Source organism: Mauremys mutica, chromosome 2 (genome assembly GCF_020497125.1).
Source record: "Mauremys mutica isolate MM-2020 ecotype Southern chromosome 2, ASM2049712v1, whole genome shotgun sequence".
Taxonomy (NCBI): Eukaryota; Metazoa; Chordata; order Testudines; family Geoemydidae; genus Mauremys; species Mauremys mutica.
Genome location: NC_059073.1, coordinates 183,299,887 through 183,315,210, shown reverse-complemented (window position 1 = coordinate 183,315,210; position 15,324 = coordinate 183,299,887). Strand labels below are relative to the sequence as shown.

The 15,324-nt window shown below is 45.7% G+C and overlaps 1 protein-coding gene across 3 annotated transcripts in view; it reads right to left on the bottom strand.

Annotated features, from left to right (window-relative positions):
• Positions 1-15,324, bottom strand: part of PTPN3 (protein tyrosine phosphatase non-receptor type 3) — a 339,148-nt gene that overhangs the window by 32,666 nt on the left and 291,158 nt on the right. For all 3 annotated transcript variants that reach the window (XM_045007229.1, XM_045007230.1, XM_045007231.1), the window contains exons 21-22: positions 5,741-5,831; positions 5,400-5,461 (exon numbers count right to left, since the gene is read on the bottom strand). In XM_045007229.1, coding sequence (XP_044863164.1) covers positions 5,400-5,461; positions 5,741-5,831 — 153 coding nt within the window. The remainder of the gene's footprint in view (positions 1-5,399; positions 5,462-5,740; positions 5,832-15,324) is intronic.

Genomic DNA, 15,324 nt, shown 5'->3' with positions numbered 1-15,324 from the left:
TACTTCTTCTTTGAATAGTGTCCCTATGGGTGCTCCACTGTAGGTGACTCCTGAGAAGTATGCCCTACTGGAGGCTGGGGCTTCAGAGTCGGGTCTGTGACAGATGACAGTATTGTGGCACTGAATGTGGCGTTTACAGCAGAGTCCCCCAAGATGGCATAGTGTTCGGCAAATGTATGTGCAGATGCCCAGGTAGCAACTCTGAAGATTTCTGATATAGGGATACCCTTGGAGAAGACGATGGACGAGGAAACCAATCTCATAGAATGTGTGTGGATTGCAGATGGAAGTGCTAAATTGCTAATCTGATAACAGAGCTTGATAGAGTTTGAGGCCCATTTAGAGAGCCTTTGAGCTGAAATCGTGTGCCTTTAGACCTGTCTGCAATGGAGAGGAAGAGTCTAAAAATTTTTGTCCTGTCCAAATACAAGGCTCCTTACGTTGAGAGTATGGAGGATGGCTTCCCTATTATTCTGGTGAGGTTTGGGATAAAAGGTAGGACGGTGAATGAGTTGGTTCATGTGAAATGCGGAAATCACTTTGGGGGTGAACTTCGGATGTGGTCTCAGCGTGACTTTGTCGAAGAAAAACACTGTGAAGGGTGGATGTGCCATCACGGCTGTTATCTCCTCTAGCCTTCTTGCCAAGGTAATGGTGATCAGGAACACCTTCTTTATGGAAAGATGAATTAAAGAACAAGTGGCCGGGGTTCAAAGGGCAATCTAGTCACTTCTTTTAATACTAGATTGAGATCATATTGTCAGAATATGTCACTGAATACCACTGCATCTCTCTCGGTCATGTGGAAATTTGCAGCAGAAACTGTTCACTGTCATGTGGTGTATTAGCAGGTAAGCCGCTGATATTGTAACATTGTGGGAAATGCACCAGTTTCATAGCTTTAGTGCGTCCATTCAAAGGGAGGGCAAGCTGAAGGCAATGTCTGGCAGATATTTGAGGGCTGGATTGCACTGTCTTTGTAAGTAATGCTGTCTTGATGGTTTAAGTAATACATGCATGCTATGTTGTCCGTCATGACCTGTGTGTGCATACCTCTGATCAGCAAAAGGAAATGAGCGCATGCGTTCCTGACCACTTTGAGCTTGAGTAGATTGATGTGAAGGCACGTCTCAGATGGAGACCATTTGCTCTGCACTGTGAGATCGTTGAGATGTGCGGTTCCATCCTATGACGGATGCATCAGTGGTGAGAAGTAGTAATTGGAGAAGGATGCACAAACAGGATTTCCCATGCAGGGTTTTCCAGGACTGTTTGCTTTTGGTGGGCATACATAGGAGTTTGTCTTTGTTCAGTCTGTAAACTGAACAGAAGCATGATTGGAGGCATTTCATTCAAAATTTGGCAAGAGAGAAAGAGACTGTTCTGGGACCAGTTCTATTCAACATATTCAAAAATGATCTGGAAAAAGTGGCAAACAGTGAGGTAGCAAAGTTTGCAGATACAAAATTACTCAGGATAGTCACATGTAAAGCAGACTGCAAAGAGTTACAAAGGGATCTCATAATTGGATGATGGGGCAACAAAACTGCAGATGAAATTAATCGTTGGTAAGAGTAAAGTACACTGGAAAAAATAATTCCAACTACATGTATATGATGATGGGCTCTAAATTAGCTGTAACCACTCAAGAAAGAGATGAGAGGATTACTCACCTTGTGCAGTTACTGATGTTTGTGCCTGTTATTTCTGCACTTTAGGTGAATCTACATCGTGCGCCTGCGACTGGAGATTCTTAGTAGCAGTGCCTATTTGGGTTGCACATGCACTCTCCTTGTCTTGTGACACGCCCTGGCAGCTATACAGTGCTGTGCAGCCAAACCTCCCTCACTTCCTTCACCACCACAGAGTGCATGTCTGAACTCCAAAGCAGAGGGAAGGAGGGCAGGTAGTGGAGCACCCACAGGGACTCACATCACAAGGAACCTCAGTTACTGCACAAGGTGAGTAATCGGCTCTTCTTCAAGCTGTCCCTGTGGGTGCTCCACTTTAGGTGACTATAGAGCAGTATCCCTAGCTGGAAGGATGGGTCTTTGGAGTTGGATCTGCATGCAATGATAAAATAGTTAATTCTATAACAAACCATCTGAGGTCGAGCCTTGCTCAATTGCATACTGCTCTGTGAAGGTGTAGGCTGATGACCAGGTGGCTACTTTACAGATGTCCATGATGGACACATTGTTCAGGAAGGCTACTGAAGTGAAGAGCAATCTGATGGAGTGTGTTCAAAGTTCCCGATGCGGGTTGCAGATCACGTTGGCAGTAGCAAAGGTGAACGCACCTGGAAATCCTCTGCTTAGATATGGCTGATCCTTTAGACCTTTCCGTAACAGAAAGAAATAGCTTGGGTGACTTCCTGAAGGTTTAGTCCTTGCAGGATAGAATGTTAATGCCCATCTGACATCTAGAGTGTGGAACACTGCCTCTCGTTTGTTCTCATGAGGTTTAGGGAAGAAAGACGGGAGGTGGATGGGTTGGTTCAGGTGGAATGAGGAAGATATTTTGGGTACAAATTTAGGGTATGGTCTTAAAGTGACCTGTCTTTGACTAATACTGTATATGGGGGGTATGCCATGACAGCCCCCTGGGCCGGCTCCAGCATTTTTGCCACCCCAAGCGGCAAAAAAAAAACCCAAAACCCCAATCGGTGGCACTTCGGCAGCAGCTCTACTGACGCGGCTTCATCCTTCGGCGGCAGGTCCTTCCCTCCGAGAGGGACTGAGGGACCCATCGAATTGCCGCCAAAGAGCCGGACGTGCCGCCCCTTTCCATTGGCCACCCCAGGCACCTGCTTGCTGCGCTGGTGCCTGGAGCTGGCCCTGACAGCCCCTAGTTCTCCCACTCATTGTGTGGATGTGATGGTGATGAGGAAGACCACCTTCATCGATAGGTGCATAAGTGAACATGTTCCCCTGGGTTCGAATGGGAGACCAATGAGACGGCGTATTACTAGGTTAAGGTCCCAGGGTGGGGTGGGAACTCGTATTTCAGGATAAAGGTTTCAAATACCCCTGAGGAACCATTTAGCGATAAGATGGGTGAAAACTGAGAACCCATGAACTTTGCGATGGAAAGCTGTGATGGCTGCGAGGTGTACTCTAAGTGAGCTTGATGATACTCCTGATTTCTTTAGCTCTAGTATGTAATTTAGTACCAGTGGCAAGTGGAAGTAATAGCCATGGCTTGCGGGTTCTGGTACCTTATGTGGAATCTCTTCCATTTGTGCAGGTAAGTATAACGTGTAGTCGACCTTCTGCTATTTAATAGTATGTCCCTTACATCTTCCGAATGGGTCATTTCATTATCCTGGAACCATGGAGGAACCATACCTTCAGGTGGAGGATCTCTAGGTTCAGGTGGTGAACCTGACTTGCATCCTGAGACCAGAGATATGGAAGAGGAGGAAGAGCGAGTGGTGGGCATACCACCATCCCCAACAGATAAGGGAACCAAGTTTGTCTGGGCCATGTGGGAGTTATCAAGATGACTCTGGATTGTTTGGCCTTTATCTTGTGTATTACCCTGGATATGAAGGGAGGAGGGGCAACGCGTACAGCAGAAGAACACACCATTTGATAGAGATTGGGAGCCCAATCATGCTCTTGAGCAGAATTGTGGACACTTGGCATTCTGGGCTGTAGCAAAAAGGTCTATACTTGGGAAACCCCAGTGTCTGATATATTCTGTCAGACCATGGTGTTTATTTCCCACTTGTGGTCCTGAGAGAATTTTCTGCTTAGTGCATCTGCTGTGGTACTCTGACATCCTGGTAGACAGGTAGCTGATATGTTGACGTTATGATGGATGCACCAGTTTCATAATCTCAGTGCAAAGGGAGTGTGACCTTGCTCCTCCTTGACGATTTATATAAAACATGCCAGCGATGTTGTCTTTCAGTACCTTGATGGTCTTGCTCCTAATCAGAGGTAAGAAACGTGAGCATGCATTGCAGACTGCTTATAGTTACAGTAAATTGATGTGTAATGTTGATCCGAGGGGGATCACCTGCTCTAGATTGTGTGGTTGTTCATGGCAGCACAGTCTGCAGCACAGGCTGTGCAAGCCTGCCTGGAAACCCTGGACACGTACTTGCATTTTTAACTGATACTGAAGCCCATGTTGTCACAGCTTCACCGCTATTTTTATCGCTCCATTTAGATTAAAGCTAGTGCATGTGTGTTTACACAAGATGCAAATCAAATCTCCGACTGCAGTGTAGACATACCCTAAAATAAAGGTATCATTTAGAAAATAGTGTGTGTTGCATTGATGGCAAAAAAGTGAAAGTATCAATACATAGGGCTTGTAGCATTTGAAACAAAGTTATCATTTATGAATATCTTGGGAAGCTTCTGAACCACCCTTAAGTTGTTGAATACTAAAGCATACTCGAGTCCCACTGTGGCTCTTGGCATGAAAGCTTTGAAATGCCCTCACACTGAGTAACACATTAAGGGAGGCTTATTTATAAGGTTATAAGAAATATCCTTCCCTTTACTGAGTGAGTAAATTTAATAATGTGGGAAGGAGGCATAAAGAGCCTTTTCCTCTTGAATGCAAAGCAGTAAGGCATTATTGAAATCTTACATGTAAGAGAATGCTAGGTTTGGGGACCGGCTACTGGTCTGGCTGGCACACCATCCCCTGCATGTTTCTAAGTGGCAGTGAGGCCCCAAGAACTCTTGAGAATATGGTGAAAAAATGCAGACAAGTGCAAGGAGGGAAACATTCATTCTTTAAAGTGAGTCTACACTTACTGCAAAACATAGAGTACAGACACTGCACACCCAGCCAGCACAGTTATAAATAGCAGTGTAGATGGTGAGGCACCGTGTAAGAGAGTAGAGTATAGTCAAGTGTCCTACACACCTGAACCCCACAGGGAATATGGCCTACACTGCTCTCTACATGCCCAAGCAGTGCCTCCCACGTCTACACTGCTGTTTTTAGCAGTGTAGTGTTATGTTGCCTCCCCGGAGCCTCCGCCTGCTAGAGCCTTTTTCTCACCCCAGTGCAACGCTCCAGCAGCAGGTGCCTGTAATCCTAGATATACATTATTAGATAAATACTAATTATTAAATCCCACAAAATTACTGGTCTTAAAATTGATGCAATATATATGAAACTGTCTAACCGTTTTTACTTATTAAAAACAACCCTACACATCTGCTAATGGTTTCCATGTGCTTAAGCCTCCTGTCCACCAGCATAAATATTTGCATTCCTAACGAAGCACTTTAAGCTACTTATGCGCTCCTAAAATTACAGTGAACAAAACGTTAGGCTTTTTTTAATTAAATAAATACATGAATAAATAAATAACTTTGCTGCTATATTATTAATTTCTTTCTATAATTAATATGGATGCCTGTATAACTTACATTCACATAATTTGCATTAATGTAATCTTCGTTTCCCTGCAATATTATCCGTGTGCAATCATCTGTGTTTAAAAAAAAAATTAAATTAACAATTGGGTGGAATGCTTTATTATCACCTCCTTTCATTAGGTCAAATAACCAAGTGATCACAAGCATTTGGATCACAGGCACATGAACAAAGCATAGAAGTGTTTTAGAATGTAACATGGATGCACAATTACACAACTTTGATTATATAATAAATTCAGTAATGGCAAAATTCAATGTGGTGGTTTTATAACATGTAAAGCATTATTTAGGGTAATAAAAGAAAACAGTCAAATTTTGTACTTAATACTCACAAGGTAGAACATCTTTGTATCGATTTTTGTCCATATTTTGAGGTATTTTTGCACACGTAACAGCCAGCCCTGGCTTCTTTCTATAAAGTTGCTACAAAACAGATATGAAAGAGGTAACATTCTGAAGAATTTGCTTAGGCAAAAAACACTATAGACACTAAATAGATCCACATGTAAATGCATATTCTTTTAAAAGAAACTTATGTAAAGCAACTATGCAATGGGAAAGCCATTTCTTTTTCACTGCCTACAAAATTAAAGTGAGGGTGATTTTTAAATTCCAAAACCACAAGAACAGAAACCCTACTATTATTGCTAGTCCATCATCTTCTGTACATGAATGTCTGAAAAATCACGGAAATGTGTGAAAGTAATTGACTGTTCCCAGGCAAGATCTACTTTGTCTTATGATAAATATTGCAGAATATTGGGTTAGAAAGAGAAGAAGGAAGCAGATGGCAATAAAAAGCAGAAGAGAAGTAACTGCTGAAGACTGGCACTTCCCAGAATGAATGGTAATGCATATTCATGCACACGTTAACTTACTAGACTAAAACTGCTGTTTTCCATGGACTTTGGGTGTGTGTAAGAGAAGGGTGGGGCAAAGTCTACTGCATTTTAGCTGTGAAATTCTGAAGTGGCTTTTAAAAAACAGCTTAATAGCAGGATATTAACAACATTCCATTCACATTAGACATATGCAAATAGCATAAAACATGCTTTTCAAATGTAACACACTCAAATATGGAATTTATTAATGAAGTTTTTGCTAAACAATAGAAGAGGTGTCCAGTATGCTGTGAAATGGAGATGTGTAAAAAGCCTAGAGAATGGTGCTGAACAACCAACACACAAAAGCAAGCAAAGTTATTTCAGGGAGACAGAGTGAAAAAAATTCTGAAATGCTGAGTGCGCAAGAAAGGACGGACTTCTTTTATTGTGTCCATGACAACAAATCAACTCTACTTCAGACCTATATTGATGAGTATGGGGTCATAACCTCTGGTAACCATGTCTTACTAGTGCACATACCAGGTGCACTCAGCATCCTCAAAGCACTTTTAGAATCTCTATGTAACTTGACAATCTTTTTTCTCTCTTTCTGGGGCATTGTATTCATGTACTACATTAACACGTACGACTAGAAATACACAAGCACATTGCAATGAAAGAGCCCTCATTTATATGCTTAAATACTTTGTTGGATAGAGGTCTCAACAGTGAATTAAACGGGGTCTTGCAGATCTGTGTGTTATTTTGGAACAAATTCTATCTGGCATATCTGGAATAAATATGACTGTCTAATGGTGTAAATGAAAACACACTGGGCCTATATGGATGACGTGCAAACAATGAGGCAAGGGAAAATATGGACCAAGGTATAGCGTCTACTGCAGGGAAAAATTATATGTGATTATGTAATTAAATTTTTAACTCTCCACCTACAAAATGTTACGACTGTGTGTGAGACTATAGTTTTGGCATGTCTTGACATACAAAAGCTTCATTTTGTAACAAATATCTATATGTGTTGCGACTAAAAAATAAATAAATATTAGGGCCGTCAAGTGATTTAAAAAAATTAATCACGATTAATTGCAGTGTTAATAATAGAATACCATTTATTTAAATATTTTTTGATGTTTTCTACATTTTCAAATATATTGATTTCAATTATAACAGAATACAAAGTGGACAGTGCTCACGTTGTATATTTTTTGTTACTAATATTTGCACTGTAAAAAACAAAAGAAATAGTATTTTTCAATTCAACTAATACAAGTATTGTAGTGAAATCTCTTTATCATGAACGTTGAACTTTCACATGTAGAATTATGTACCAAAAATCCTGCATTCAAAAATAAAACAATGTAAAACTTTAGAGCCTATAAGTCTACTCAGTCCTATTTCTTGTTCAGCCAATCGCTCAGACAAACAAGTTTATTTATATTTGCAGGAGATAATGCTGCCCGCTTCTAGTTCACAATGTCACATTAAAGTAAGAACAGGTGTTTGCATGGCACTGTTGTAGCCAGCATCGAAAGTTATTTACATGCCAGACAAGCTAAAGATTCATATATCCATTTATGCTTCAACCACTATTCCAGAGGACATGCATCCATGCTGATGACAGGTTCTGCTCGATAACAATCCAAAGCACTGCGGACCAATGCATGTACATTTTTATTATCTGAGTCAAATGCCACCAGCAGAAGGTTGATTTTTGTTGTTGTTGTTTTGGGTTCTTTAGTTTCCGCATCAGAGTTGCTCTTTGAAGACTTTGGAAAGCATGCTCCACACCTCATCCCTCTCACATTTTGGAAGGCACTTTAGATTTTTAAACCTTGGGTTGAGTCCTGTAGCTATCTTTAGAAATCTCAGTTTGGTACCCTCTTTGCGTTTTGTCAAATCTGCTGTGAAAGTGTTCTTAAAATGAACAATATGTGCTGAATCATCATCCGAGACTGCTAGAACATGAAATACACGGCAGAATGCAGGTAAAATAGAGCCAGAAACATACAGTTCTCCCCTCAGGAGTTCAGTCAGAAATTTAATTAACATTTTTTTTTAACGAGTATCATCAGCATGGAAGCATGTCCTCTGGAATGGTGGCTGAAGCATGAAGGGGCATATGAATGTTTAGCATATCTGGCATGTAAAGACCTTGTAAGGCCAGCTATAAGTCCCATGCAAACGGCTGTTCTCACTTTCTGGTGACATTGTAAAGAAGCAGCAGCAGCATTTTCTCCCATAAATGTAAACAAACATGTTTGTCTTAGTGATTGGCTGAACGAGAATTAGGACTGAGTGGATTTGTAGGCTCTAGAGTTTTACATTGTTTCATTTTTGAGTGCAGTTATGTAACAACAAAAAAATCTACATTTGTAAATTGTACTTTCACGATAAAGAGATCGCACTACAGTACTTGTATGAGGTGAACTAAAATACTGTTTCTTTTGTTTATTATTTTTACAGTGCAAATATTGTAATAAAAATAATATAAAGTGAGCAACATACACTTTGTAGTCTATGTTGTAATTTAAATAAATATATTTGAAAATGTAGAAAAAAATCCAAAAATAGTTAATACATTTCAATTAGTATTCTATTGTTTAACCGTGCGATTAAAATGGCGATTATTGTGATTTTTTTTTGAGTTAATCAAGTGCAATTGACAACCCTAATATAATATGAGAGAAACAATTTTTCAAGTTCTAAGAAATGTGTAACTTAATTGCCATATACCTTTTATGATTATCAATTTATCTTCCTCCACAGTTCTATTAAGTATTATTACAGTATTAAGGCAAAGTCTACTTACTGCCTTTTACTATGATCTGAAAAAAAAGACGGTTACTCACTGTTGTAACTGTTGTTCTTCGAGATGTGTTGCTCATATCCATTCCAGTTAGGTGTGCGCGTGCCGCGTGCACGCTCGTCGGAAGATTTTTACCCTAGCAACACTCGGTGGGTCGGCTGGGCACCCCCTGGAGTGGCGCCGCTATAGCGCCAGATATATACCCCTGCCGACCCATCCGCTCCTGAGTTCCTTCTTGCCGGCTACTCCGATAGTGGGGAAGGAGGGCGGGTCTGGAATTGATATGAGCAACACATCTCGAAGAACAACAGTTACAATGGTGAGTAACCGTCTTTTCTTCTTCGAGTGATTGCTCATATGCATTCCAGTTAGGTGATTCCCAAGCCTTACCTAGGCGGTGGGGTCGGAGTGAGACGTGGCAGAATGTAAGACTGCTGTGCCAAAGGCTGCATCGTCTCTGGATTGTTGCACCAATGCGTAGTGGGAAGCAAAGGTGTGAACGGAAGACCAGGTAGCTGCCCGACAGATTTCCTGGATGGGGACATGGGCCAGGAAGGCGGCAGAAGAGGCCTGTGCCCTCGTAGAGTGAGCAGTGAGATGGCTAGCCTGAACCTGAGCAAGCTTGTAGCATCTCTTGATACAGGATGTCACCCAAGACGAGATCCGCTGGGAAGAGACTGGCATGCCCTTCATGCGGTCTGCTACTGCCACAAAGAGCTGGGGCGAACGCCGGAAGGGTTTCGTTCGCTCTATATAAAAAGCTAGAGCCCTACGAACGTCTAGGGTATGAAGCTGTTGTTCCTGGCGCAATGCGTGCAGTTTCGGGAAGAACACAGGGAGGAAGATGTCCTGGTTTACATGAAAGGCAGACACCACCTTGGGGAGGAAGGAGGGGTGTGGCCGAAGGTGCACCTTGTCTTTGTGGAAGACTGTATACGGTGGGTCAGCCGTCAGGGCGCAAAGTTCAGAGACTCGTCTCGCCGAAGTGATAGTGATGAGGAAGGCAATTTTCCAGGACAAATATAAAGGGGAACACGTGGCCATAGGCTCGAAAGGGGCCCCCATAACGAAACGTCTGGCACGCCAGGCGAACTGCCCTCAGTTCCCTGACGTTGATATGCAGAGCCAGCTCGTGGGGTGACCAGCGGCCCTGAGTGTGTAGGCTGCCGAGGTGTGCACCCCACCCCAGGGCCGAGGCGTCTGTGGTCAGCGCAATGGAGGGCTGGGGAGGGTGGAAAGGGACTCCGGCGCACACTACCGCTGGGTCTAACCACCAGTTGAGGGATTCGAGGACTGACCCCGGGATCGTGACCACCATGTCCCTGTGCGGGCGGTATATGGATGCGAGCCATGTCTGGAAACCTCGAAGCCTGAGCTTCGCATACAGGGTCACAGAAGTGCATGAGGCCATGTGGCCTAGTAAGCTGAGGCAGGTGCGCACCGACGTTGTCGGGAAGGACTGGAAGCGTCGAATGATGGAAGCCATGGCGTGGAACCGAGGCAGAGGGAGGCAGGCTCTGGCAAGATTGGAGTCCAGGACCGCGCCAATGAATTCTATCCTCTGCGTTGGAGTCAAGGTAGACTTCTCGGCATTGACCATAAGGCCTAGCTTGTGAAAGAGGTCTGTGACCACGGTCATGTGCTGAGACACCCGCTGTTGGGAAGTCCCACGAACCAGCCAATCGTCGAGATAAGGGTAAACGTGTATCCGACGACGGCAGAGGGCTGCAGCGACCACCGCCATGCACTTGGTGAAGACCCTCGGTGCCGTAGAGAGGCCGAAGGGGAGCACCGTGAACTGGTAGTGCTGGTGATTGACGACAAAACGAAGGTAGCATCGATGAGGCGGGTAAATGACGATATGGAAGTACGCGTCCTTCATATCGAGGGCGGCATACCAGTCTCCCGGATCCAGGGAGGGGATAATGGTTCCCAGGGTCACCATGCGGAACTTGAGCTTCACCATGAATCTGTTGAGCTCTCGGAGGTCTAGGATTGGTCGCAGACCTCCCTTCGCCTTGGGGATTAGGAAATAGCGGGAGTAAAAACCCCTGCCCCTCATGCCTTCTGGCAACTCCTCTATGGCACCCAAACTCAACAGAGTCTCAACCTCTTGCAAGAGGAATTGCTCGTGAGAGGGGTCCCTGAAGAGGGATGGGTAGGGTGGGTGAGAGGGAGGGGGCGAAACAAATTGGAGGTGGTAACCTGTTTCCACCGTGCGAAGTACCCAGCTGTCGGATGTTATCTGGGACCAAGCCGGGAGAAAATGGGAGAGATGGTTGGAAAAAAATGGGGAAGGATCCGGTAGCGAAACTGATGGGCCATCCTAGGGCGTCCCATCAAATGTTCTGCTTCGACCCTGAAGCAGGTTTCGGGGGCGGCTGGGGTTGGTTCCCCTGGTTGCCCGACTGTCTCCGCCGATTCACCCTGCCACGACGCCTGTAGTCTGGTCGTGGCCTGGGCTGATTGTATGGGCGGTACGGCTGAGGCCGGTAAGACCTACGCTGGGTCACCGGGGTGTGCATACCCAAGGAGCGCATCGTAATGCGGTTGTCCTTGAGACTGAAGCCGTGGGTCAGTTTTCTCCGAAAAGAGACCTCGACCATCGAAAGGCAGATCCTGAATTGTTTGTTGCAATTCAGGTGGGAGAGTCGAGGCTTGGAGCCATGATATGCGCCTCATTGTTATACCAGAGGCCAAGGTTCTGGCCGCTGAGTCCAAGGAGGGCTGATCTGGACACTTTCTTACCCTCCTCTAAGAAGGCCGTGAACTCTGGATGGGAGTCCTGTGGCAGAAGCTTGGTGAACTTGGCTATAGACACCAATGTATTAAAGGTGTATCTGCTCAAAAGGGCCTGCTGGTTGCCCAATCTCAACTGAAGACCGCCAGTCGAGTAGACCTTGCGGCCTAACAGGTCCATGCGCCTCGCCTCCTTTGACTGAGGCGCCGGCGCCTGCTGGCCATGCCGTTCACGCTCGTTGACGGACTTGACTACCAGCGAGCAGGGAGCAGGGTGAGTGTACAGATACTCATAGCCCTTCGACGGGACCATGTACTTTCTTTCCACTCCCCGAGTAGTCGGTGGGATGGAGGCCGGTGACTGCCATATGGTATCTGCATTGCTCTGAATAGTGCGGATAAACGGCAGGGCCACACGAAGGGGCGCATCCACCGTTAATATGTCCACCACCGGGTCCTCAACTTCCGCTACCTCCTCAACCGGCAGGTTCGTATTCTGGGCTACCCTCCTCAATAAGTCCTGATGTGCCCGAAGGTCAATAGGAGGAGGGCCCGAGGAGGATGTTCCTGCAACTGCCTCATCAGGGGAGGAGGAGGAGGACAGGCCCGGTACCAGAGGGTTCTGTGGAGGGTCAGTGAGCGGCTGAGGAGCCTCTGCAGCAAGAGGAGGCTCAGGTTATTCAGATGCCAGTGGTGCCTCTTCCACGTCCGTGGGAGGAGGCCTGCTAACAGTGGCTTCTGGAGCTCGATGGTCGGAGGGCCTCGAGCGCTGAGTCGCAAATGGGGCACCTTGCGCCTCGTGGTACGCCCACGGGGTCCAGAAAGCCCATTGAGGAGGGGCTTGGTCCTGGCCCTGAAGTTCGGTCTGCTGGTACGCAGCGCTGTCGGCGTGGGAGGAGACAGATGGCTGTCTCGAAGGCCATGCTGGTGCCGAGAAACTGTGCGACCGTGCCGCCGATCCAGCCGTTCTGTCCCGGGACGGTACCGGAGAACGGTGCTGGTCCTGTCGGTGCCGGGAGTGAGATCAGGACCATCTACCGTGCCGGTGCCGGGAAGTTGACCGGGATCTCGAGTCACGCTGGTGAGAGCGGCTGTGGGACGAGCAGTACCGAGAGCGGTACCGAGAGCCAGACCGGTGCCGATATCGCCTGTCCGGAGACCGGGATCGGGAGCGTCTCTGTGAGTACGACCGGTACTGCGATGGAAAGCGGTCCCGGTACTGCGAGCGGTGCCGGGATCAAGATTGGCGTGAGCGGGAACGTCTCCGAGATCGGGATCTGGAGTGACGTTTCTCCTGCTGGTCAGGGGAAGGGGGCCTCATTATGGCCGGCTTGCCCACTGACTTGATAACCCGCACCGGCGGTGCGGGGGGTTGAGGCTGCGTTGGCTCCATCAACGCAATCAGCTCTCTTGCCATCGAGAAGGTCTCAGGCGTTGACAGGAGAGCGAGCTCGACTGTGGTGTGTACTGGGGAGCAGAGTGGAACCGGACTCGACTGCCCTTGCGGTGCCGGAGTCGACGGTGCCACGCTAGGAGCTTGCGCTTGCGGTGCCGGAGTTGGTGGTGCCAGCGTAGGTGCCGGAGTTCGGCCTGCAGGCCTGGACGTAGAGTCCTTTTTGGACGACGTCGGTGCCGCCTTGCGTTTCCCCGAAGGGGAAAGGGAATGGTGCCGGGGAGCCGGTGCCAGCTGCTGTCTGTGCCGGGCGTCGGTACCGGATTGAGCTGGTGCTGAAGGCGCGCTCCTCAGCAAAGCGGACTGCAGGGCGGTCGGTGCCAGCGCCGCTGGGCTAAGTGCCAACTCCATTAGGAGCTGCTTTAAGCGAAAGTCCCGCTCCCTTTTTTGTTCTAGGCTTGAAAGACTTGCAAATGCGGCACTTATCGGGAAGATGAGACTCTCCTAAGCACTTCTTGCAAGATTCATGAGGGTCTCCAACCGGCATCGTCTTCTGGCAGGCCGAGCACGGCTTAAACCCCGGTGCCTTGGGCATGAGCCCGCACCGGGTCGGGGAAAAAAGGGGCTAGCCCCCCAATTCCCCAGTAAACTATACACTAACTACAACTAAACTAGTAACTAACTCTAACTATACTAAAATTGAACTATATACAGCAACAAGGTAGAAACACGAGCGAGAAGCTAGGGTTGTGGAGGACAGCGATGCCGCACTCCACTGTTCCAACGACCGTCACGGGCGGTAAGAAGGAACTGAGGAGCGGACGGGTCAGCAGAGGTATATATCTGGCGCTATAGCGGCGCCACTCCAGGGGGCGCCCAGCCGACCCACCGAGTGTTGCTAGGGTAAAAATCTTCCGACGAGCGTGCACGCGGCGCGTGCACACCTAACTGGAATGCATATGAGCAATCACTCGAAGAAGAAAAACCTCCTTCCTGTAAAGGATATTGAATTATTATTCTGTTTTACAGGGGCCATAGTCTTACTTCATCTTTATGTTCTCTTCAATGTTGTAGAGGCACTGAGAATTATTTATAAGGAAAACAGACCACAAACTTTTAGGCCTGAAAGTCTTAAAATTTTCACCCTGTCATTACTTGGCAGAACAAGTGAACAGCTCAAGCTTAAATCTTTATTTTCTTCAAATTGACAGAATTAACTTATCTTAAAATGAAGATCTGCTTACAAAGCACGATGTATATATACACACAATACATAGTTAAATTATTATGTTTATATATTTCCATCCCCCACCCCCAACCCTACTTTTACCTCTTCTAAGTAAAAGAAGGTTTAATAATCTAATCCCTAATAAATCACGAGGAATTTGGGGGAATTTTAATTCTTCCAAAGAGCTTAATGTATCTTGACATTTTAAAATAATGTAGGCTTTAATATAAGATTCCATACACAAATAGAGTAAAAGCAACAGGATGCTGACAGAATATCTTTTTACATAAAAATCTGTGGTTACCAAAAGCACGTGTTGAGAATTAGTTCCTCTATAAGGTTAACTGAATCCTGATACTCAGTATCACAGTTTGCTACACATTTTCAGTTTGAACAGCATAAGCTGGGGAAAAACTCACAGGGGAAGAGACCTAGTTAGAACATTTTTTAAATACTTGCAGCAATTAAAATTTAGGTTCAGCTTTTGGTTTGACTAGCAATTTGTGCTTTTAGTGGAAGAAAAAGATATTAATGTCAAGATATCAGCTCTGAGTTTTCAGAGTCCTTTCCGGCTTAAAATGTATTATGTTAAAGTCCACTCACCAGAGAGAATTTCTAAGCACAGCAGGTACAAGAATGGCTTTCTATTTTATCACATCATATTTGAAGATCTGCTTAGCTATTATAAGAAACCAAAGCCTATTAGCAATGGTTGCCACTGCAAACTCCACATTCCCCTTGTTCCACCACATACTGAATATATCAAAGGACAGTTTTAGAAATGTTTTCTTCTCCATCTCCCCTCCTCACAACATTGGGGTAAACATACAGAACTCCTCATTATGTAGGGATATTAAAGAAGGTACTAACAGTGATTCCCCCAAGTGACAGTGACCCCCCCCCCA